Source organism: Pongo pygmaeus, chromosome 8 (genome assembly GCF_028885625.2).
Source record: "Pongo pygmaeus isolate AG05252 chromosome 8, NHGRI_mPonPyg2-v2.0_pri, whole genome shotgun sequence".
Taxonomy (NCBI): domain Eukaryota; kingdom Metazoa; phylum Chordata; class Mammalia; order Primates; family Hominidae; genus Pongo; species Pongo pygmaeus.
This window is the reverse complement of record NC_072381.2, coordinates 70466531-70489569: the sequence shown is the minus strand read 5'-3', so window position 1 is coordinate 70489569 and position 23039 is coordinate 70466531. Positions and strand designations below refer to the sequence as shown.

The 23039-nt window shown below is 46.7% G+C and overlaps 1 protein-coding gene and 1 non-coding gene across 2 annotated transcripts in view; both read right to left on the bottom strand.

Annotated features, from left to right (window-relative positions):
• PSAP (prosaposin) overlaps positions 1 to 22713 on the bottom strand; it is a 35112-nt gene extending 12399 nt beyond the window's left edge. The window contains exons 1-5 of the mRNA XM_054437074.1: positions 22534 to 22713; positions 5636 to 5769; positions 3094 to 3168; positions 2374 to 2499; positions 130 to 330 (exon numbers count right to left, since the gene is read on the bottom strand). Coding sequence (XP_054293049.1) covers positions 130 to 330; positions 2374 to 2499; positions 3094 to 3168; positions 5636 to 5769; positions 22534 to 22573 — 576 coding nt within the window. The 5' untranslated portion in view covers positions 22574 to 22713. The remainder of the gene's footprint in view (positions 1 to 129; positions 331 to 2373; positions 2500 to 3093; positions 3169 to 5635; positions 5770 to 22533) is intronic.
• On the bottom strand, positions 16149 to 16208 carry LOC129006992 (U7 small nuclear RNA). Its single transcript, XR_008492176.1, has one exon. It is a non-coding gene; the product is annotated as a U7 small nuclear RNA (small nuclear RNA).
• Positions 22714 to 23039: the final 326 nt, after the last annotated feature.

The window sequence follows — 23039 nt, the reverse complement described above, 5'->3', positions numbered from 1 at the left end:
ATGTGACTGCAGAGTCATGCACAGAGATAAGCCCCAGTTTAAGAACCACACATGCACTCTCTACCCCTTTGGTCTCTCATCTCCAGTGCAACCAAAAATGGGTCCTCAGTGGCCAGCCCGTTGTCTTACCTTTGGCTGGGGCTTGCTGCGGGGGCCGTCCTGAGGGTAGAGGAGGAGAGGGATGTTGGCCATGAAGGGGGCCACCACCTCAGTCATGTCCAGCTCTGGGATCTTATTGGACTCCAGCTGCTTCTGGTGATTCAGCTCTGCCAGGTGCTTCTGGAGAGACTCGCAGAGGTTGAGAGCAGAGCACACCTCCCCAGGACGGCTCTGGTGGGATGGAAAGAAGCCCTGCTGAAAATCCTCTCCCCAGGGGAAAATAAGACAGACCATCTAGTGCCTCTGAATTAGTCCCTCTCTTTAAATCCCTTAAAAGAAACACAAACCTGTTGTCTAAATTCAAACTGCTCAGCATACCAAGAATGACAAAATTACCCAATCCGAGTGCCTAACCACACAGCGGCCCCTAAGCTTCCTCGATTCTCCTATTAGGCAATGATGCAGTTTGGCTGTGTCCCCACCCAAATCTCATTTTGAACTGTAGCTCCCATAGTCCCCATGTGTCATAGGAGGGACCCAGTGGGAGGTAACTGAATCACGGGGGCGGGTTTTCCCGTGCTGTTTAGTGATAGTAAGTCTCATGATCTGATGGTTTTATAAAGGGCAGTTCCCCTGCACATGCTCTCTTGCCTGCTGCCATGTAAGATGTGGCTTTGCTCCTCCCTCACCTTCCACCATGATTTTGAGGCCTCCCCAGCCAAGTGGAACTGTGAGTCCATTAAACCTTTCTTTTTTTATAAATTATCCAGTCTCAGGTATGTCTTTATTAGTAGCATGAAAACGGACTAATACAGGCTTCCTAAATGTTACCTCTTTCCCCTCAGCTCTTCTTTAAAGGAATAGGAGGCCAGGTGCAGTGGCTCACACCTGTAATCCCAGCACTTTGTGAGGCCGAGGCGGGCGGATTGCCTGAGGTCAACAGTTCAAGACCAGCCTGGCCAATGTGGTGAAACCCCATCTCTACAAAAATACAAAAATTAGCCGGGCATGATGGTGGGTGCCTGTGATCCCAGCTACTTGGGAGGCTGAGATGGGAGAACCACTTGAACCCGGAAGGCAGAGGTGCTGTCAGCCGAGATCGTGCCATTGCACTCCAGGCTGGGCGACAGAGGAGACTCAGTCTCAAAAAAATAAATAAATAAATAAATAAAGGAATAGGAGCTTCTTGTTAGAGGAGAAGAGTCAGCAATTCTAAGCCACTTCCCCACAAAATGAGCTAACACGATGGCTTTCAACACCTTCCACATGCTGATAGCTCCCAAGTGTTTCACTTTCGTAATCATACCCACCACACAGACATCTCAAACTTACCCCTCATTCTATCCCGCCCGACTAGCTCCATTTCAGCAAATAACACCACCTTCATCTTCTCAGAAGCCAGGGAGACATTTGTAGCTCTTCCTCTCCTATACATCCCCCTCATGAGCAAGTCCAGTCCATTGAATCCTCCAAAAGAGAATCTGCATCTGCCATTTCCACTGTCCACATCACATCTCACTCACAAAGCAATGACCTCCTGAGGGTCCTGTCAGCTTCCCCACCTGCAGCTTCCCTCAATGGGACCTAGACCTAGACCAAACCCTTTGACAAATGCCCTTACAATCATGACACTCCAAGGCTGCACTTGCAATCCTTGAAGATGGCCTAGAAGGCTGTGTATGACACAACCCCTGCCTTCCTCACCAGAACCTTGGTCCTGTCTTGGGACAGTCCTGCCCCACTGGCCCTCTTCAGTTACTTAAACACCTCTTCTTTGTCAAGACCTTTCCAAATTCCACAAAGCTAGCTCCGTGTTCTTTGCTAAAAACCCAGTCTGTGACACAGTGTTTGTGTCTGTGTATAATACATGCTTGATGAATGAAAGTCCCCAGTACATTCCCTGAATTATTCCTTAATTATAAGTTCACAGAAATAAATTCACAGAAATGAGGTTTTGTGCTTGCTCAAAGGGGTCAGTTAAAGATTGGACATGATCTATCCAACCCACATCTCTGAAGGTTATGCCGGTTTACATTCCTTCAGCAGTCCGACCAGTCCCCAGCAGCTGCACCCTTGCTAACCCCAGGGCAAGTTACATACAGACTGGCCTGCTGTGCCAAAGGAGCTATTCTGGATGTCAAACTGTAGCAAAATGCTGTTGAGGAATTCCAGAGCTAAGAACAGACTTTCCATTTTAATCAATCTACTCTGGGCCACTGCCTCTCCTGGGCCCCAGAAGCACCTTCAAGGAAAAGCCTATTCCCCATCACTTACCATTTCTCCTTTAATGATGTCCAGGATGACAGGGAGGTAGGAGTCCACTATCTCCTTGCACGAAGCAGACATGTTCGGTTTCGGAAGCCAGTCACAGGTCTTCTCCAAGTAAACAAGGATCTCCTCCTACGAGAGGACACCAGGGTCAGAATCAAGACAGGCTTTCTTCCCCGGAAATAAATGGGCTGAAGGCAAGAGGCCCTCAATAGCTCCCAGAAAAACCAAGCCTGGTAAACAGCCAGCCCTCAGGGAAAAGGACTTGACCATGTTACCTATGGCTCTATCAGGTCAATCAGGCAAAAGCAGACAGGAACATTCAAAATGAAGATCCTTGGACCTGCAGTCTCGCAGGCACAGGGAATTCTAAGCAGAGATGGCCAAACTGGACCTAGGTATTAGTGGCATGCAATATAACATCTCAATTAACTTTGGGCATTTAGTCCCAGGGTCAGCAAAGTAGGCCCTTCAGCTTATTTTTGTACAACCCAGAACTCAAAGAATGGTTTTTACATTCTTTTTACATTTTTAAAAAGAGACTGTGTGACAGGGACAGTAAACGGCTCGTATAGCCTAAAATCTTTTCTCCTTGGTCCTTTGTGGAAGACATTTGCCACCCTCAGGCCTACACCATTCCTCTTTAGACACCCGGAATCACAGCTCTCTTAGGAACCAGTGCACGTGCCCGTGGCTCAGGCACCATCCCCACTCACAGCCGCTCACCTCAGTGGCATTGTCCTTCAGCATATCACCAGCTGCGGTGACAACGTCTTTGCATATGTCGCAGGGAAGGGATTTCTAAGAGAAAGAATACGAGAAATTTGTATTTGTAGGACACAAATTCACACCCCACACAGCTGGAACTCCCCATAGCCTTTTCGCTATTCTCTCTAACCAGGGATATGATCGTGACCACGCTCCCGTCACATCCTGGTTCTCCACCCTGCATGAGCAGCGCTGTGGCACGGCAGGGAGGGAAGAGGTGTGACTCACCAGAACACACTGTGATTTACAGGACACAGAACCTTTGCTCATACCCACACAGCACCCCACATGGCACAGGTCAATTTCACATCAATGCTCACAACACCTCTGAGGAAACTGAGGCTCAGGTGAAATCAGAGTCACATCAGTATGGCAGAGATGTGGGTGGGACGGAGAAACAAACGCCCCACCCACCTCTGAAGGCACACCCACACTGAACCATTCACCTGCGCTTCCTCTGCCTCCCAGGCATGTTAACGAGGCAAGGCCACGCCAAAGCCAATCTTCTGATTGGCACCAAGGCCCCCACCTGGACCAGAGGCCATGGAAATTCTAATTGGTTCCTGCGGCCCTTGGGGAAGAATGCCCAGGCTCCCTTCTTGATGTCAACTGACTTTCCACCCATGGAGAAGAAACATATCTGGGTGAGACTGAGGAACACCTATGAACTTAGCTGCATTTAGAGAAACCAACTTGAACCTAGTCAGGCTAATACAGTCATCCTTTGGTATCTGAAGGGGCATCAATTCCAGGACCCCCGTGGACACCCAAACCCCAGGATGCTCAAGTTCCACAGACAGCCCTCAGCATCTGTGGAAACACAGGGTCAAGGGTACTGTGCATGGAACCATATCAAGAGAGGGCCAGGCCGGGCGCGGTGGCTCACGCCTGTAATCCCAACACTTTGCGAGGCTGAGGCAGACAGATCACGAGGTCAGGAGTTCGAGACCAGCCTGACCAGCATGTTGAAAACCCCGTCTCTACTAAAAATACAAAAATTAGCCAGGCATGGTGGCACGCACCTATAATCCCAGCTACTTGGGAGGCTGAGGCAGAAGAATTGCTTGAACCTGGGAGGCGGAGGTTGCAGTGAGCCGAGATCGTGCCACTGAACTCCAGCCTGGGCAACAGAGTGAGAGTCCATCCCAAAAAAAAAAAAAAAAAAAAAACAGAAGGCCAGGCCATGACAAGACCAGTCAATCAAGGAAGTTTTAAAGTCCTTACTGGACACACATTAAACCTGGAAACAGGAAGTAGTATTAAAAACAAGATTGAAGGCAAATTAGAAACCAAATCTGAAAGTAGTTTCAGGCCAGTCGTGGTAGCCCACGCCTGTAATCACAGCACTATGGGAGGCAGGAGGATGACCTTAGCCCAGGAGTTCAAGATCAGCCTGGGCAACATGGTAAAAACCCTATCTCTACAAAAAATACAAAAATTAGCCGGGCATACTGGTGCACATCTGTGGTTCCAGTACTCAGGAGGCTGAGGTGGGAGGCTCACTTGAGCCTACAAGGTTGAGGCTGCAGTGAGCCATGATTGTGCCACTGCACTCCAGCCTAGGCGACAGAGCCAGACCCTGCCTCCAAAAAAAAGGGCAAGTATGGCCACAGAAGGCAGTTTTCCAGTGAATAATTCACAAACTGTTTCTAAAAGAATGGTGCTAAGCTTTCTTCTCTTACTGAAGGAGCAGTAGTGGCCACTGACAAGTTTTTTAGAACCCAAAGTCCACTCAGTCAAACACAGCCCGTACCACATGATGGCCGGCACAGCCCCAAGTGAGCCCAGGGCAGCAGCTCTGCATCCAGCTGGCACGGTCAGCAGAGCATCTCCTGAGAGGGCTTGGGACCGTGAGGAACACACTCGTGGCTTGTCGCCTTAGACGATGCCCCACATTAATACGCTACATTTAGCATTATTTAGATGAAAAATCAGTGCTAGCTTCCTCAGTGTAGTTACAGCTGGAAATCAATTTTAAAAGGCAACCGCACTCCAGGATCTCAATCAGCAGTTTGCCTGTTTGAGAGGAGTGAGGAGAGAACAAAATATGAAACAGGCAGAAAGTACCTGAAAAGCTCAGCATGTAGTTTTTGGAGTGAGTGACCAAGGATAGAGCCACGCCCATGTGCCCAGTGGTGGGAACAGGCACTGCCAACCTACTGGCCTCTTATCTAAGGTGAGAAGTGGGATCTGCACAGAGGCCCAGAGGCAGCATGGGGCAGGCACCTGGAGCCGCAGGCATGGAGGACCTCATCCTGTCTGCCACAAGAGACCAGGTAGCCTCAGGAGAGTGAAACCTTAACCTCTCTGAACCTCCATCTCCTCTGCTGTAAAATGGGTACATTCACCAATAGGTCCTGCCTCCCACACAGGGTCACAGTGAGAAGTAAACAAAACCAGGCAAGAAAAAGTGCTCTGTCAATATGGCAGTGAGTTACAGCTGTTCTAAGGGGACCCAAGCGGAGTGCTGGGGCTGGGACTGGAGGGTGGTGGCACTCACCACTGTTGGCTTGTTCCAAACGGTCTGCAGGCAGTGCTTCACTGCCCCGCAGTCGGACGCTGTCTTCACATTCTGGCACCACACTGCCGAGCCTCTGGTGCATTCTTTCAGTCCAAGGACCGGGCCGGCTAGAGCTAAAATGAAAAACAATGTGAGAAGGTGGCCCATTTTGTAGCAAACCAGGTCGACCTGACTTATTTCCCCACGGCTGAGGGCAACTGTCCTTGAGCTGGACTCCGCTACTCGGCCCCTCACCAAGCTGTATGGGACACCAGCCACACAGATACACGCCTGTCCCGGTCAAGAAGCTGGCTTGTCAGTCACAGGGCTGGAAGGGACTCATTTATCTGGTTCACTTTCATCCTCTCTAACTACCTTTAAACAGTATCAGGGAGTATCAGAACTTTAACCTTAAAATGTTTCCATAAGTAACAAAAGAAACCATAGGAGAAAAGACTAACAAATTCAAATACAGGGAAGATTTTGACTTCTGTAGAATGAATAACAACTGTAGAATGAAGGGTTTTTTTAAAAAAGAAAAACAGGCCGGGCACGGTGGCTCACGCCTATAATCCCAGCACTTTGGGAGGCCGAGATGGGCGGATCACGACGTCAGGAGATCAAGACCATCCTGGCTAACACAGTGAAACCCCGTCCCTACTAAAAATACAAAAAAAAACAATTAGCCAGGTGTGGTGGCGGGCACCTGTAGTTCCAGCTACTCGGGAGGCTGAGGCAGGAGAATGGCGTGAACCCAGGAGGCGGAGCTGGCAGTGAGCCGAGATTGCGCCACTGCACTCCAGCCTGGGTGACACAGCGAGACTCCGTTTCAAAAAATAAATAAATAAATAAAATAAAAATAAAAAAAAATCATACCCTTATAACATAAAACAATGGCTCATGCCTGAGATTATATGGCTCATGCCTATAATCTCAGCACTTTGAGAGGCCGAGGTGGGGATCACTTAAGTCCAGGAGTTCAAGACCAGCCTGGGCAACATGGCAAAACCTCATCTCTACAAAAAATTAGCCGGGCATGGTGGCACGCACCTGTGATCCCAGCTACTCGAGAGACTCAGGTGGGAGGACAGCTCGAGCCCAGGAGGCAGAGGTTGTAGTGAGCCGAGATCTCACCACTGCACTCCAGCCGTGAGCTACCATACCTAGTCCTGAAAATATTTTATAAACTGCCTTGAGAGTGCCTATGTGTCTTAAAACAGGTCCTTGATTTTAGAACCAAAAAATGGGGGAAAAAAATCCTCAGATTCACATCTCACTTCTAGCCCAATTATTCAGCTAGGAAACAAGAGACTACATCAGACTACACATAGAAGATGGTGGCATGAGGGTCAAACTCCAACAGGCATCTCAGTAGGGTTGAACCAACTTTTGCTGCAATAGATACTTGACCCAAGTCTGAGACAAAAAAAAAAAAAAAAAAAAAAAAAACCCACTATCACCTGAGAAACACACTTAGAACCTCAGGAGTCTTGCTGTATGCTGCTTCCCTCTGTAAGCCAATTCTACATACGTGTGTAACACACATAGGAAACACGTGTTGTATAGGTCAGTACGTGTTCTTCCTCCAGGAGAGGGAAAGGAATGAACTGCTTTCTTTCATTACTACCTCCACAAGCTACTCACACAAAGACTGAGTCCCACAAAGCTCGAGCCAGATCACCTGCACCCCTTCAGACACAAGCAAATGAATTATTCATCTGCTGCCCAAGTTATAGCCTTCCCTGTCCCCTGGGAGCAAAATCACACACACGTCCAGTTCGCAACCTCAACCAAGCTGGCCACATTCCAGAGGCTGCTGGTTTGGACTCTAGTTTCCAGGGGAAAACATGTGCCAGATGCAAATCAGTACCAAGCTCCCCAGATGGCTCACAAAAGCTTAGTTAGCCCGCAGTGTAGCCAAGCATGGCTGGCGCCAGCCTCAGTTATAAATCTCAGGGGAGCGGTGGCGAGGAGGCAGAATTGAGTCATGAGGGTAAGGGCTCTGGGGACTGCGCGGTCACAGAGACAGCACAAATAGGGGCCCCAGACCTGATAACTCCCACCACACCCTAGCAGGCCCTGGGCCCCTAGGACTCTGAAAAGGACCCATGATGACACCACGATACACTGCCTAGCCCTACCTCCAAATCAAGATGAACAGGAGGCTACCAAATGAGTCTCTAGGCAGAGGAAGGCAGAGTGATACACAGGGAAGCCAGAAGAGGATGGGCTCAGACCTCAGGAGACCAGAGCCAAGACAGGAGTCACCACCAAAAGCAGGAGCAAGTGACCAGCACCCCCCATTCTTAAAAATGCTCATCCGGTGTAATGTCCACCCAGCTACTTTCTCCAGCCTTCTCAGCAGGGAACTAGCTACAGCTGACCAAAATCTAGAGTGTTTCCGGACCACAACTCACTCTCACAGGCCCATGTGAGAATACTTTGTAGGTTGCCTACTTCCTCTAGGAATGTGAAACAGTAATCATTTTCCATGATGACTTTGTTACTTGTTTTGGTCCGGCCAACCTGGACTGAAAATAATCTTGGGCAGCCCCTTGTATCTAAAACTGGCCCAGCTAATACAAACTGACTGTCACTTCCCAATCCATGACCTACTGAATGGCAGCAGGCTTCTTCCTCAGATCTGGAGGGAAAAAGGTACACATGATGGAAAATTCGGTACGCCTATAAAGTCAAGTTCCATCGTAAAACAGACTTCCGTGGACATAGGAAGTAACACGTAAATTCCAACTCCTAGAAAGTGCCTTCTTAGCAAGACACCCCCTTCTACCTCCAACCACAAGCCAAACATAAAGGTGCATATTACAAAAACGGCCTGTAGTAACGGATTCCATCTCCCAGGATGAGCGACATGATGACATATGTTCATAGAGACTGCGTGTCCTCAGGGCAGGCACTGCTGGGTGGTGCTGGGGAGCTCCCAGCTGCCAAGAGGTGCAAAGCCCACTCCCAGAGCGGATCTCCTAAGAGGGGATCAAACAGTGGGTCAGAACCTTTTGGGGACATGGATCCCTTTCCCAGAAACTTTATTACACACAAATTTCTCCTAGCACTTGAGGAACTTCTCAGGCCCCAGCTGTGGATTAATCACAAAGCTCTACAGGCAAGGGTGGTTTTTCTCCACACAAGCAGGTAAACAACCCGGATGAAGGCATGGCTACCAGCTCCACTGACTGCGCAGAGCCCGAGGCCCTCATGCCAAAGACCAAATGAACAGTCACAACTTTCTTTACCCCAAAGAGCAGGAGGAACAGACATCTAAGTAATGGTGTGTGACCCCACGCATCGGTGGGAATGGGAGCGGCAAGGCAATACTAACGGAGCCTTCCTCAAAACGAAATTGTAATTGGCACCTGCAAGATGGTGATAGAAAAGGCTGGTTACATGGAGAGGGGGTGGGGAATTCCAGAACATTCCAAAGGAGTCCAGTTCTCTGTGGGGAAGGGAAGAAACTGTCCTGTCTTTTCAGGAGCGAAGCCAAGGGAAGTAGCGGCAGCCAGGCTGCAAAGGCAGACAGATCTCAGGTGCTTGGGGAATGGTCTCACCTGCCCCACACACCCCAAGGTGAGGCCTCAACCCTGTGGGCGATACTGCAGGAAGCTTCAGGGATTTCTGGGAGGGACAGGACAGGCAAGCTCATGTGTGGGTCTCAACCACCCAGGCACAAGGTGGCAGAACTGAAGAGGAGGTGGGAGATACCAATGTCAGGCACCTAACTGGAAGGCGAATTCAAAAACGTCCACATGAGAAATGGGGGCAGCAAAAGCCGAGAGGCTAACACAGAGTCCAAGAGAACAAGATGGGCAAATGGCACTAACAGGGTTCCATGAGAAGCTGTGCAGACTCAAAGGGAAAGCAGAACAGCAAGGGCCAACAGCACCAGGAGACACACGCCCATGAGCACTGTGAGCTGCTCAGCAGAGGCCAGGGAGGGGAGGGCCCGGGGCCCCACCCAGAGAGTCCCCTGGAGGACTGGGGATGAGTGACGGGAGAAGGAATGTTTCAGAGACAGGCATGGTCATCTCCAAGTAGGGGGAGAATCCCGTACACCTTCCACCAGGGTGTGGAGCTGGTATGAGTGGCTCCAGACCACCGATCTCTGAACAATGAGTAGAGGGAAGCAGACCACAGCTCCAGGTAAAGAATGCATTTAACATCCACCCAGGGGCATAAAAAGAGAACAGATTAGCTGGACATGGTGGTGCATTCCTCAGTAGTCCCAGCTACCAGGGAGGCTGAGGTGGGAGGATCGCTTGAGCCCAGGAGGCGGAGGTTGCACTCCAGTGCCCCAGCACCACTGCACTCCAGCCTAGGCAATAAAGCCAGAACCTGTCTCAGAAAAAAAAGAGAGAATGAGTGGCATCATTAGGTGATGACCTCACCAACAGTGGAAGCAACCAAGCAGAAACAAAATGCATAACTTATGAGCAATTCTATATAAGAGGGATCCTTTCAGTGGTGGGCTGAACTAAAAAAGCTCCGAGGAGCTCCAAGTCTTCATTCAAACAAGGCAGATAACATTTTCAGCATTTATAACTAATAAATAAACACTACCCAAAAACACTTTCTGGTGAGTTATTTCTCAAAACATGTGGCCAGCAAAGCCTTTAATCTCTATTCTCATCCTCCCACACCCTACCCCACCAGCTTCCTTCTCTGAGGCAGTATGCTGAACTCCAAAAAAGTTCTTAGAATGTTTGACCTCCTGAAGATTTCCAATTAAATGTGTCATAAAGACATGAACAGCACTCGGGGCAAATTGAGCACTTCACTTCTTAGTTCAAGGGCCTGGTGAGACAGCTCGGAACAACGGGCTCTTTTTTTTTTCTTTTGAGACGGAGTCTTGCTCTTGTCGCCCAGGCTGGAGTGCAGTGGCATGATCTCAGCTTACTGCAGCCTCCGCTTCCCGGGTTCAAGCGATTCTCCTGCCTCAGCCTTCCGACTAGCTGAGTTTATAGGCGCCTGCCACCACACCCAGCTAATTTTTGTATTTTTAGTAGAGATGGGGTTTTGCCGTGTTGGCCAGGCTGGTCTCGAACTCCTGACCTCGTGATCCGCCCGTCTCGGCCTCCCAAAGTGCTAGGATTACAAGCGTGAGCCACCATGCTCGACTCCACAATGAGACTTTTTTAAAGACATAGATTTCAGGGCCATGTGCGGTGGCTCATGCCTGTAACCCCAGTACTTTGGGAAGCTGAGGCGGGAGAATCACTTTGAGCTCACAAATCAAGACCAGCCTGGCAACATGACAAAACCCCATTTCTACCAAAAATACAAAAATTAGCTGGGTGTGGTGGCAGGTGCCTGTAATCCCAGTTACTCAGTAGGCTGAGGCAGGAGAATCGCTTGAACTCAGGAGGCAGAGGTTGTAGTGAGCCAAGATCACGCCACTGCACTCCTGCCTGGGCGACAGAGCGAGACTCCATCAAAAATAAGAAAAAGAAATAAGCCATTATTATTCTATGTCTCTGTTGTTTACAGTCAAATCTAAGCCCAACTAATATACACACTTAATCAACAACCTCGCTTACAGAAAGGTCTCCCAACAACAAGTGTTTCCTGGCTTACCCCAGTGAGGATACCGAAAAGCCCAGTACACAACATAATCACAAAAGATTTTCTGAAGCGATCTTAAAATGACAGGACAACATTTCCTAGAATGTGATAAAACAATCAGTCTCATTATTTTAGCCATACAACATATGCTTTTCCTTTTAAATATTTTAGTAACATGCTAAATACAATTTGAATCTAGCTACAAAAAAAAGGGGTAACAGAAAACACATGCAGCCTCCCAGTGCTGACAATCAGAGCCTACATTCCACAGGGCAGCAGATCTGCTGCCTGGGTAAGGCGGCACCATGGCAACAGGCAAGTTGCTAGGAAACCAAGAGAGGATAACCCCAAGAGGGGCGGCTTCTACCACAGGTCCCCCGCATTCAGGCATTTCTCAGAGGAATTCATGCACTTCCATTCCCTAAGAGTAGGAGATAATGCAATGCACTCAACACTAACTACTCAAACAGCTAGTGCCACAAATATCTTCTATGGCAAAGAGCACTTGTCTCTTCTTCATAGATAATCCTGCCTTTGGAAAACAGTCTGCAGAGCAGAATAAAAACACAGCTCACCGAATCATTCAGAATAGTATACGCTCAAAGGTAGTCTCCCTTGATTTGGAGGAGTTAAGGTCTGAGAGTCCTCATATCACATAAGAAATCAGTGGCAATAAAGCTAAGAGCTTTATTGTCAGCTCACTAGGCTGACATCCCATCACGTCTGGCCTCAAAGTGTTAAAACAAAGGTCCCTTCTTTCCTGCTTCTCCTCTGTTGCTACAGCCTCGCTTCTTAATTTTCCTTACAAACCAGATGATTCCAGGGCAGGACATTATCTACACAGAGAAGGCAACAGAGTCCTCAGGGAAATTACCTTGTGCAGTAATGACTGAAGCTGGGGACAAGAATGCAATCTTCTCAGATTGTATGCGATGGAGGCTTAATTAATTTGGGGACAATTCCTAACTAGTTCATTCAAGGGCACTGTAGTCCAATAAAAACTCCTAACAAAGCTTTTCTTCCAAAGCATCAACATATCAGGTGATGATCAAAGAAGAACTTAGATCACGTTAGATAAGATTACATGGCAATCCATGACTGAAAAACGAGCCCTTGGCAGGACTATCCAGATTCCAGCCAAGTGAGCAAGTGGAGGCAGGGGTCAGAGGGGGGCTCTGCATGGCTCCCCATCCTCGAGAAAGCTCTGCTGCAGATCCAGCATGCTGCATGGCAGTCAGTGCAGGCACCCACACAAACTGGTGCTGGCTCCCACACTGAGCCTTGCTAACCAGCTGCGTGGTCTCTGCACATTTGCAGAAGATAATCATATGCTAAAAAAGGTTTCATGCAAACCTCGTTAAAGAAATTCAGTATTCTGAACTTGTCTCATATACTGTTTACTAACTTAAAAGTTCCAGATATATGTGAGTCTACTATAAATGTCACGTTTGGCTTCCTTCAGTTAATACTTTATAGGAATACTGCCTTCATTTGAAATCTAAAATGTTCAGACCACAGCATGGGTCACAGGAAGATATCAGACTGGCCCAGAATTCCGATTTAGTTGCTTTCACCACAGAGGGCTGTTATGAGAATTAAATGAATTAATGTTCAATAAAAAGCAGAACGGGCCAGGCACAGTGGCTCCCATCTGTAATCCCAGCACTGTGGGAGGCAGAGGCAGGCAGATCACCTGAGCTCTGGAGTTCAAGACCAGCCTGGGCAACATAGTGAAACCCCATCTCTACTAAAAATACAAAAAATGGCCAGGTGCAGTGGCTCACGCCTGTAATTCCAGCACTTTGGGAGGCCGAGGCGAGTGGATTACTTGAGGTCAGGAGTTTGAGACCAGCCTGGCCAACACAGCCTGGCCAACACAGCCTGGCCAACACTGGTCTCTACTATATCTATCTATCTAATCTATCTATCTATCTATCTATCTATCTATCTGTCTGTCTGTCTGTCTATCTATCTGTCTGTCTATCTATCTATCATCTATCTATCTATCATCTATCTATCTATCTATATTAGCCAGGCATGGTGGCACACACCTGTGGTCCCAGCTACTCAACAGGCTGAGGCAGGAGAATCACTTGAACCTGCAAGGCAGAGGTTGCAGTGGGCCAAGATCAAGCCACTGCACTCTGGCCTGGGTGACAGAGTGAGACTCCGTCGTAAAAAAAAAAAAAAAAAAAAAAAAAAAAAAAGCAGAACATCTCCGTATGGGTTAGCTATTATAATTTCTGTAGTTTCTGCAAATCATCTAAACCAGTGGTTCTCAAAGTGTGGTCCAAGACGCCGAGCATCCCAGGGACTCTTTCAGGGGGTGAGGGCAAAATCCTCATAATAAAACCAAGACATCAGTTGCCATTTTGCTCACTCACAAATGTCCAGTTGAGTTTCTGCGGAGGCATGTGACATGACATTGCAACAGATTGAATGCCCAAGCAGCTAAGAATCCAGCCAGGTGTTAAAAGGATTGCAAAAATGTAAAACAGGCTGCTCACTAAATATTTGTGTTTTGGAAAATATTTTTTCATTAAAAATATAATACATACAATAAATATATATGTTAACATGCAATGGTTTATCAATATTTCAAAGCATTAATTTTTAAACACTGACAGTTTAACTTATGTTAAATATTGATAGATACAGCCCACGTAAACAAAAGCTCTTTGGGGTCCTCAATAACTAATTAGTATATAGGGATCCTGCAACCAAAAGTTTGAGAGCCTCCAAGCTAAACATCTCAAGAACCACCAACTTCTGAAACCAAAAGTGGGAGGGATAATTTCCTCAACTTATAGCTGCTTCCCTTTTCAGATTTGCCTCAAATCAGAGCCACCACGAACATCTAAATTATATTAGACTCCCCTGTACCTATCACCTACATAGAACCCTCCCCAAAAGGTGTGGGAGGGGCAGGTCCCAAACTATTATCAACTATCATAAAAGTCAACACTTCATTTGCGCCCAAAGTCACTCTTAATTTCATAACTCCTAAAAACAATTTCTTAAAATTAATTTCAGAAAAATAAAAGATAATATTCTATCTAATCATGACAAAGGCTCGGCACTATGAAGCAATGAAGTTTCAGGCACACTAGCCTACACTTCCACAGGTGAAGTCTACCTGGCTACACCTCCCGGCACTCATCAACGCTGAGCACCTGCTATGTGCCAAAACTGCTGCACATGCTGCAGACACAGCAAGCGATCAAGACAACACACACATCACAACGCCAGGTAACGGTGAGTGCTACAAATAAAGCAAGGTGGGGTGGGGCAGCTATTTCCGACAGATCAGTGGGGAACTCTGATAAGGCAACGTCAAGCAGGGACCCGAATGCATAGAGAGAGGAAGCCCCATGGGTTACCCAGGGAGGAAGATGTTCCAAGGAGGTGGAATTCAAAATGGAAAATCTCTGAGCACCAACAAGGAAGGGGTCAGGAGGCTGCAACAGCAGGTCAGACAGAAGGGAGGGGGAGGGGCTGAGAGGTGGCCAATCACCAGGTAACGGGCGACCTTGCCGACACACTCTCTGAGTTTTATTCCTAGTGCTATAGGAAGCCACATGGCCCTCTGGTATCAATGCCTGAAAAAGAGACTTACTCGTACAGAACAGCATCCCATCACGGCTACTGAGAGAGTCATAAGTAACATGACAAATACTGGCCAAAAGAACTTTCTCTGCATCTTCTTCAATCTTAGTCATGATGTTTCCTCTCATGTAAATAATTTTTCAAAGGCAGTATCTGTCCAAATGTGGCCAGAATTTACAATTTTTACATTTGCAAGTCTCATTAGAATTCACCTAGCAGTTTATTAGACGTCAATGTTCATCAACAGGGATTAAAAAGACACATCCATACAATGAAATACTTAGCTGGGAAGTGGGAAGAGATTAAGGAGACCTGACAGCCAAGGGCAATGTGGCATACTGGGTTGGACCCAGGAACCAAAAAATGGGATTAGTGGAAAAACTGGTAAAAATCCAAATAAAGTTTGCAATCTAGATAGTGACAGTGTCCTGATATTAATTACTTGCTTTTGGCAAACATACCATGGTTACACAACACGTTAACAGTAGGGGAAGCTGGGTGAAGGGCATACAGGAACTCAGTATAGTACCTTTGTAACTTTTCTGTAAATCTAACATTATCTCAAATTTTAAAATTTAAGTACATCTATCTGTGTTAGCATGAAATTACCTCTAGGATATACTGTTTAAGAAAACAAAAAGAGAAATGCAAATGAAACCACTAAGTCATTTTACTCCTATCAAATTAGCAAAATTGAAAGTTTTAACAACATCAAATGTTAACAAGGGCATGCGGTAACCGGAAATTGAATATGTTATGGAATGGCAACTGCCAAGATCATTTGCGAGCACTTCTACAATCGTTAGTTACTCCACAACTCAGCAATTCTGCTCTTAGACATATACCCTAGATAAATGTTTTCCATGTACACAAGGAGACATGTACAAGAATTTTTACAGAAGCAGGCTGTAATAGAAAAAACTAGAAATTATCTAAATGTCTATCACTAGAATAGAAATGATATAGGCCAGGCTCAGTGGCTTATGCCTGTAATCCCAGCACTTTGCGGGGCTGAGGTGGGCAGATCACCTGAGGTCAGGAGTTTGAGACCAGCCTGGCCAACATGGTGAAACCCTGTGTGTACTAAAAATACAAACATTAGCCAGGCGTGGTGGCGTGCACCCATAATGCCAGATACTTGGGAGGCTGAGACAGGAGAATCACTTGAACCCAGGAGGTGGAGGTTGCAGTGAGCCAAGATCACACCACTGCACTCCAGCCCGGGCAACAGAGCAAGACTCTGTGTCAAAAAAAAAAAAAAAGCAATTATATAAATGGAATACTATACTGTAGTGAAAAGGAAATAGATCTACATATTTTCTTTTTTGTGGAGGGCTTTCCAGTAAAAATCAGAAATCCTTCTAGACAAATTCTAAAAGGCATAACAGTACTCTACACATTTTCAACATAGATAAACCTCCCTAGCAAAACAAAAAACTAACCTAACAATATACAGTGGTCCCTCCTTAACCATAGCTTCCTTTTCTACCGTTTCAGTTACCCACAGTCAAATGTGGTTTGAAAATGTATTCCCACAGTCAAATGTGATCTCAAAATGTATCCAGAGAAAGACCACATTCACATAATTTTTATTATATATTGTTTTAATTGTTCTATATTACTAGTTGTTGTTAATCCCTTACTGTGCCTAATTTATAAACTAAACTTTATCACAGGTATGTATGCATAAGAGAAAACATACTACATATAAATAAGATTTGGTCCCACCCACAGCTTCTGGCATCCCCTGAGGGTCTTGGAACATATCCCCCAAGGATAAAGGGAAAGACTATTTATTGGATACGATATTTGCAAAATGTTTAAAATATCCATAACAATACTCTATACACACTGCTGAAGCTTCCAGTCACATATATGGAAGGAAAAAGACCTAAGGGGGAGGAAAAACAAGTCCAGGAAGGTGGCTGTCTATGGGGGCAGCTGGGTTATCAGGTTCCATTTCTTAACCTGGGTGTTGCGTACACATGTGTTTATGATAATCACTTTTCCACTTTTCAAATGTTTCACAATTTAAGGAGCAACAAGCAAAACAGTCAGTAGAATATACTACTATTTGTGTTAAAAAGAAAAAAGGCAGAAGGAACTCACACATGGGATGTACCTCTGCAAGCTTCTAAGGGAGCTGCTACCACGCTGTTTGGGGAGCGCCTGGGGACAGCAGTGGTGGGGACAAACCTTGTACTCTATACTCCATTCTACTGACTGACCTGGCTTCCCACGTCCATCTATTATCTACTCTAAACAGCTCGCCTCCATTTACGAATGGGGAAATCGAACTAGGGGGCTGGAACAGACAACCTCAGGTCCAGGGTTAGTGACAACAGGTCTAGACCCAAGCATTCGGGTTACCAGGAACCAGCTCTGATCTGCTGGGCTGCTCTGATGTCAAGATCACCTAGCAGCTAAACCTAGTTTGGCTACCTAGAGTATGAACTGCCTGCCAACTCCCTCCTAACTGCTGTCTACCTACCCTGGCTTGTTTTCCTGACTCACTAATTATACCCAGCATGTATGTTTTTAATAAGTCAATTTAATTTTGTTAAAGTCACAACGTCCTTTGAAATGAAAGACGCCAAAGGAAATCACAAAATCAAGGGCAGAAAATAGGTCGCTGTGCTGGTGGGGACAAAGATATTGACAATACATTACTTTTATTAGTGGTACAGCAACAAACAATACTAACTAAGCCCTTTTCTGTATTAACCTAATTTATTAAAGCTAAACAGCAACCCAGTGAAATAGGAATGATTAATGCCACTTTACAAATGATGAAATACGGGAGAGTTTAAGCAACTTGCCTAAGGTCATACGGCTACTGTCAGCAATGAGATAATGTGAAACTTCCACTCCACATTATCATCTTGTCCCAACATACAAAATTACAAATGCCACAAAGTTATTTTTTGGAACTTCATGTAATAAAAAATAAAGCAATTAGTACTTTTGCAACAGCCAAAATCTTCATCCCAATCACTGTATTTATCATCATTGTTTTAAAGCCTTTAAAAAAAAAAAAAAAAAAAGCCAGGTGCGGCGACTCACGCCTGTAATCCCAACACTTTGGGAGGCCAAGGCAGACAGATCATTTGAGGTCAGGAGTTTGAGACCAGCCTGGCTAACATGGCAAAATCCTGTCTCTACTAAAAATACAAAAATTAGCCAGGCATGGTGGCAAGTGCCTGTAATCCCAGCTATCAGCTACCTGGGAGGCTGAGGTATGAGAATCACTTAAACCCGGGAGGTGGAGGTTGCAGTGAGCCGAGATGGTGCCACTGCACTCCAGCCTGGGCAACAGAGTAAGACCCTGTCACACACACACACAAAAAAAAAAGGCAAGCAGGGCAATGTAATTCTAATTAGTACTCTCTTTCATTGATCTGAAGAATAGCCAGACCCTCCTTCCTGGTGGCAGAACCAAAAAGGAGCCAGAAAGCAAGGCTTACAGCCTGGTAGCCAGTAACCTAGAATCTCTGCTAGAAGCTGCCTCCAAAGCTGCCATGCACACCTGTCTAAGTGGCTTTGGTCTCGGCCTTGAGAACTTCCTAAGCATGCCTCATTAGGTGCTGTTCCCAGCCAGCAACACCCCGCCCTACCCTTCCACTTCCCCACAGCTGCCTGGACATCCCATGGTCTCATTCACCAAGCAAATGGAAGACCAAGTTCTCCTTTCCCTCATCTACAAAATGCCACACCAATCAATCCAATACACTTCAACTCTCATAGTTTGTTCTCAAAACAACCTGTCAGGGCCGGGTGCGGTGGCTCACACCTGTAGTCCCAGCACTTTGGGAGGCCGAGGCGGGCGGATTACTTGAGGTCAGGAGTTCAAGACCAGCCTGGCCAACATGGTGAAATCCCATCTCTACTAAAATACAAAAAATTACCTCCCATTTACCCGAGTGTTCAGGGAAGAGGGTCCCTTGGTTAACTAAATATTGTGGTTAACCATAAGCCCATATATACCAGAGGTGGATTTTATAGGCAAGGTGGTGGGCACCTATAATCCTAGCTACTCGGGAGGCAGAGGCGGGAAAATCACTTGAACCCGGGAGGCGGAAGTGGCAGTGAGCCGAGATCACGCCACTGCACACCAGCCTGGGGACAGAGCAAGACTCCATCTCAATAACAACCTGTCAGGCTTTTCCCTTTCAGATGCGTCTCTCTCACAAGAGAGAGCTGCTCTCCTTTCTCCTTTCTTCTGCCTATTAAACTTTCTGCTCCAAAAAAAAAAAAAACCCGTCAAATGTACTTCAAGGACTTGACAAATCACTGATTTGTTAAAACAAACCCTTCTTTCTTCAGGAATTATACTCTTATTTTCACAGAATAAAACTGATTTACTATTGATAAACAGATTTATCCAAAATCCCTGACAGGCCAAGACCTGAAGTTCCTACTGATATTCAGCAGGCCAGGCTATAAATTCACATGTTATTGAAAGAATATATATAACACCCTCTAGCATCCCCAGAAAACACACCTGTCTTAGCGTGGTGTAGACAACATTCAGCGGGCTAGCCACCACACAGCTGACAGCTGTCAGGGCATCTAAGCTTCAGGGAGCACCTACCACATCCCAGGCACCATCCCTCATGCCTTACACCTAGCTCATGAACACGCTCCTTTTTCCACCAGAGGACTCACCCAACAGCAATACCCTCCATGATCCCATTTGTAAAAGTTCAAAACTGCAGCCTTTACATCTATGGTGTTCAAAGGTTAACAACGTTTCCTTCGGGGCAAGTGGGACAGGGCAGTGAATGGGTGAACAGGGGCTTCTGGATGCACTGCTCCCCAACCTCGGGGGCTGCTCACTTTGTGGTAATTCATCAAGTTGTCTACTTAATCGTCCATGTATGTAACTTACACTAAGTTTTTAAAAGTTAAGAGGTCCATGTTGACAGAGGGATATGGAAAAAGCGAGCACTGTGGAGTCTTGGGTTCTGGTCCTGGCATCCCCAGTAAATGGTCTATGATTTGGGAGAGTCACCTCTGGGCACCTCCACGTCATTCCTTACAAAGGGGTCAGATTAGATGCTCTCCAATTCTCTCACGGTGTCATGGCTTTGCTTTCGCTTTTAGGTGGGGAAAAAAGACGGGCAGCTGGATGGGCAGAAAAGTAACTCAAAAGCAAGTGTCTCTACCACCAGGACATCACTGAAACACAAAATACAAAGCCCGTCCCGATTCAGGGTGGCATTCTGTACTACGACAGTGTCACGAAGAAAGTTCTAAGTGTCTCTCGGGCAGCAGACAACGGCTGCAGTCACCAGGCACTTTCACTTAACAAAACTCATTATCATGTCTAGAAATTTTAGGAGTAACATTTTCAAAATATCACAAAGGGGCCAGAGCTGTGAAGGCCAGGGAGCATTCAAACACTGTTATCAGCACTGACTTTGGCCTAATCCTAAAGGTAGGACAGCAAAGTTAAACCAAGGCCGTTACAATACCTCCCATTTACCCGAGTGTTCAGGGAAGAGGGTCCCTTGGTTAACTAAATATTGTGGTTAACCATAAGTCCATATATACCAGAGGTGGATTTTATATTTCCCAAGACACAGTTAAGTCCCTTTCGGGTGATGTGAGTGAATCAGAACTCTTAAGGGTCTTGTGAGGAGTGACTCAACGTCAACAAGAACAATGGATAATGTAAAAAGAAAGAAAAAAATTGCTCTGAATCAGTATTAAAAATTTAGAGACCAGCATTAGTTTATTATACAGACCATGGAATAACAGCAGTATAAGCTTGAGTATAAAATCAAAATGATTTTTTTATAAGCAGATCATCTTTCATTGTGTACAAGTAAAACAAATTTAAGAGCTTCGTATAGGGTCAAGATACATTCTTGAGAGCTGCTGAAAGCTAACTCATTTCTTTGGTTTTGCACCAACCCTGTCATCCACTTTGTTACTGTTTATTAAAATTTGGGTAGCTAGGTTAAAAGTGGCAGCCAGCCCTTAAATTACATATAGTTACTAAGAAACAGAAATTGTGGTGGGGGCTGGGTGCGGTGTCTCACGCCTGTAATCCCAGCACTTTGGGAGGCTGAGGCGGGAGAATGGCTTGAACCCGGAAGGCGGAGGTTGCAGTTAGCCGAGACTACGCCATTGCACCACTCCGGCCTGGGCAACAACAGCGAAACTCCGTCTCAAAAACAAAAACAAAAACAAAAAGCAAAAAAAAACACAGCCAATAGTGTGCAAGACTTTCTTTTCTCTTTTTCTTTTTTTCACAGGTGGGGTCTTGCTATGTTGCCCAGGCTGGTCTCCAACTTCTAGGCGTCCCAATGTGCTGGGATTACGGGCATAAGCCACCGCACCCGGATGCAAGACATTTCAAAGCAAGTGAAATGAGGACCCCATGGCAAAATAACTGGACCACAAAACCCTACAGCACCTTCAATACCTATGAGAATTAAGCTCTGATTTTTTTTAGCTTGTCCAAATTCCTATCTAAGGGGTGTAGGGAAGTCATACCCTACAAACCATAAATTCTCATCAGATGGGTTTTATTTGACCCCATATATTGTGACTTACTTTCCAATCTGACTCTGGCATAACATTTTATAAAACAAGGGGGAAAAAAATCAAAATATCTAACCCCAAAATATATTTCCTTGCCATACCTTGAAATCGCCCTGCAAAGTCTCTTGTGGGAAAAATCCACATTCTATAGAGAATCCCCCTTCCCCTATGTTTTCCTTCCTTCCTCTCCAGATCCAGGAGATAATCAACTAAGAGCCAGTCACCCTTTCATTTCCATAGAAACATTTTACAACGTGCTCGCCCTCTTAGTCGGCTACCTGAGAGCTTCCTCTGCACAATAAAACTTGGTCTCCACAATCCTTTATCTTAACTTGAACACTTCCTTTCTATTGATCCCAGGTTTTCAGATAAACTCAACCAATTATCAACTAGAAAATGTTTAAATCTACCTATGGCCTGGAAGCCCCCCCGCCGCTTTGAGTTGTTCCACCTTTCTGAACCAAACCAACGTATTTCTTAAATGTATTTGATTGATGTCTCATGCCTCCCGAAAATATGCAAAACCCAGCTGTATCCCAACCACCTTAGGCACATGTTCTCAGGACCTCCTGAGGGCTGTGTCACGGGCCACGGTCACTCATATTTGGCTCAGAATAAATCTCAAAATATTTTACACAGTTTGACTCGTTTTGTCAACACCTAGAATCCAGAGTAAATATAAATGCAAATGTCAATATAGATGATACACATGTGCTTCCTGCAGCTTCGCTACCCTTACAAACAGGCAACTGAAGCCAACAGCCAAAGTGTCCTGCGGGACGGGACTCCAGCCCACCTCGATCACGTGCGCCCAGCACAGGCACAACACAGCTGCCCAAGGGGTCACCCTACAAGACCCACCCACCCCCACAGCGGGAAGCGCAGCCTGAGGGAAGGCCTCGGGGCCCCAGCCGTGCAGGAACTCACTAGAGCCCCGAAGGAGATGCTGCCCAGGGCCTGGGCCGTCCTTCTGGGGGGCATCTTCGCAGCCCGCCCCCGGCAGCCCCCAGCCGCCCAGAGAAAGCCGGCGAACGCGCCTGCGCAGTGCGCGCCCCCTCGCCAACTAGGGCAGGGGGAGCAGAGGGGCCAGGCCCGGCACAGCCCATTCTGGGGCGGATGGACGCTGCGAGGCACCTCCTCCCCAGGATGAGGGTCCCAGGGCTTACCCGCGCCCAGGAGGCTGGCCAGGAGGAAGAGAGCGTACATAGCGCCGTCTGACTCCGCAGTCTGCAATGCGGAGCGTCAGCTGATTCCCCGCAGATATAAATCTGCCCTGCCCCAAAGCCGTCCAGTGCGCAGGCGCTAACCCCGCCCCATCCGGGCCTGCCCGAGCTCAACAGCGCCCTGACTCAGCGCCTCTGAGGGCGCCTGCGCGAAGGGGAGGCCAATGGGGGGGCAATGGGAGGGGCGAAGGGAAGGGCTATGGGGAGGAGTGAGGAAGAACTTGGAGAAAGGGAAGGGAAAGGTCATAAAAGAAAAACCCTACTAATTGAATAGGTCAGAGATTATATATGTAAAATACCTTTTAAATCTCCACATTGTTGGCCGGCCGCGGTGGCTGACGCCTGTAATCCCAACACTTGGGAGGCCGAGGTGGGCGGAGGGTTCAAGACTAGCCTGGGCAACGTGGTGAAACCCCATCTCTACAAAAAAAATACAAAAAAATTAGCCC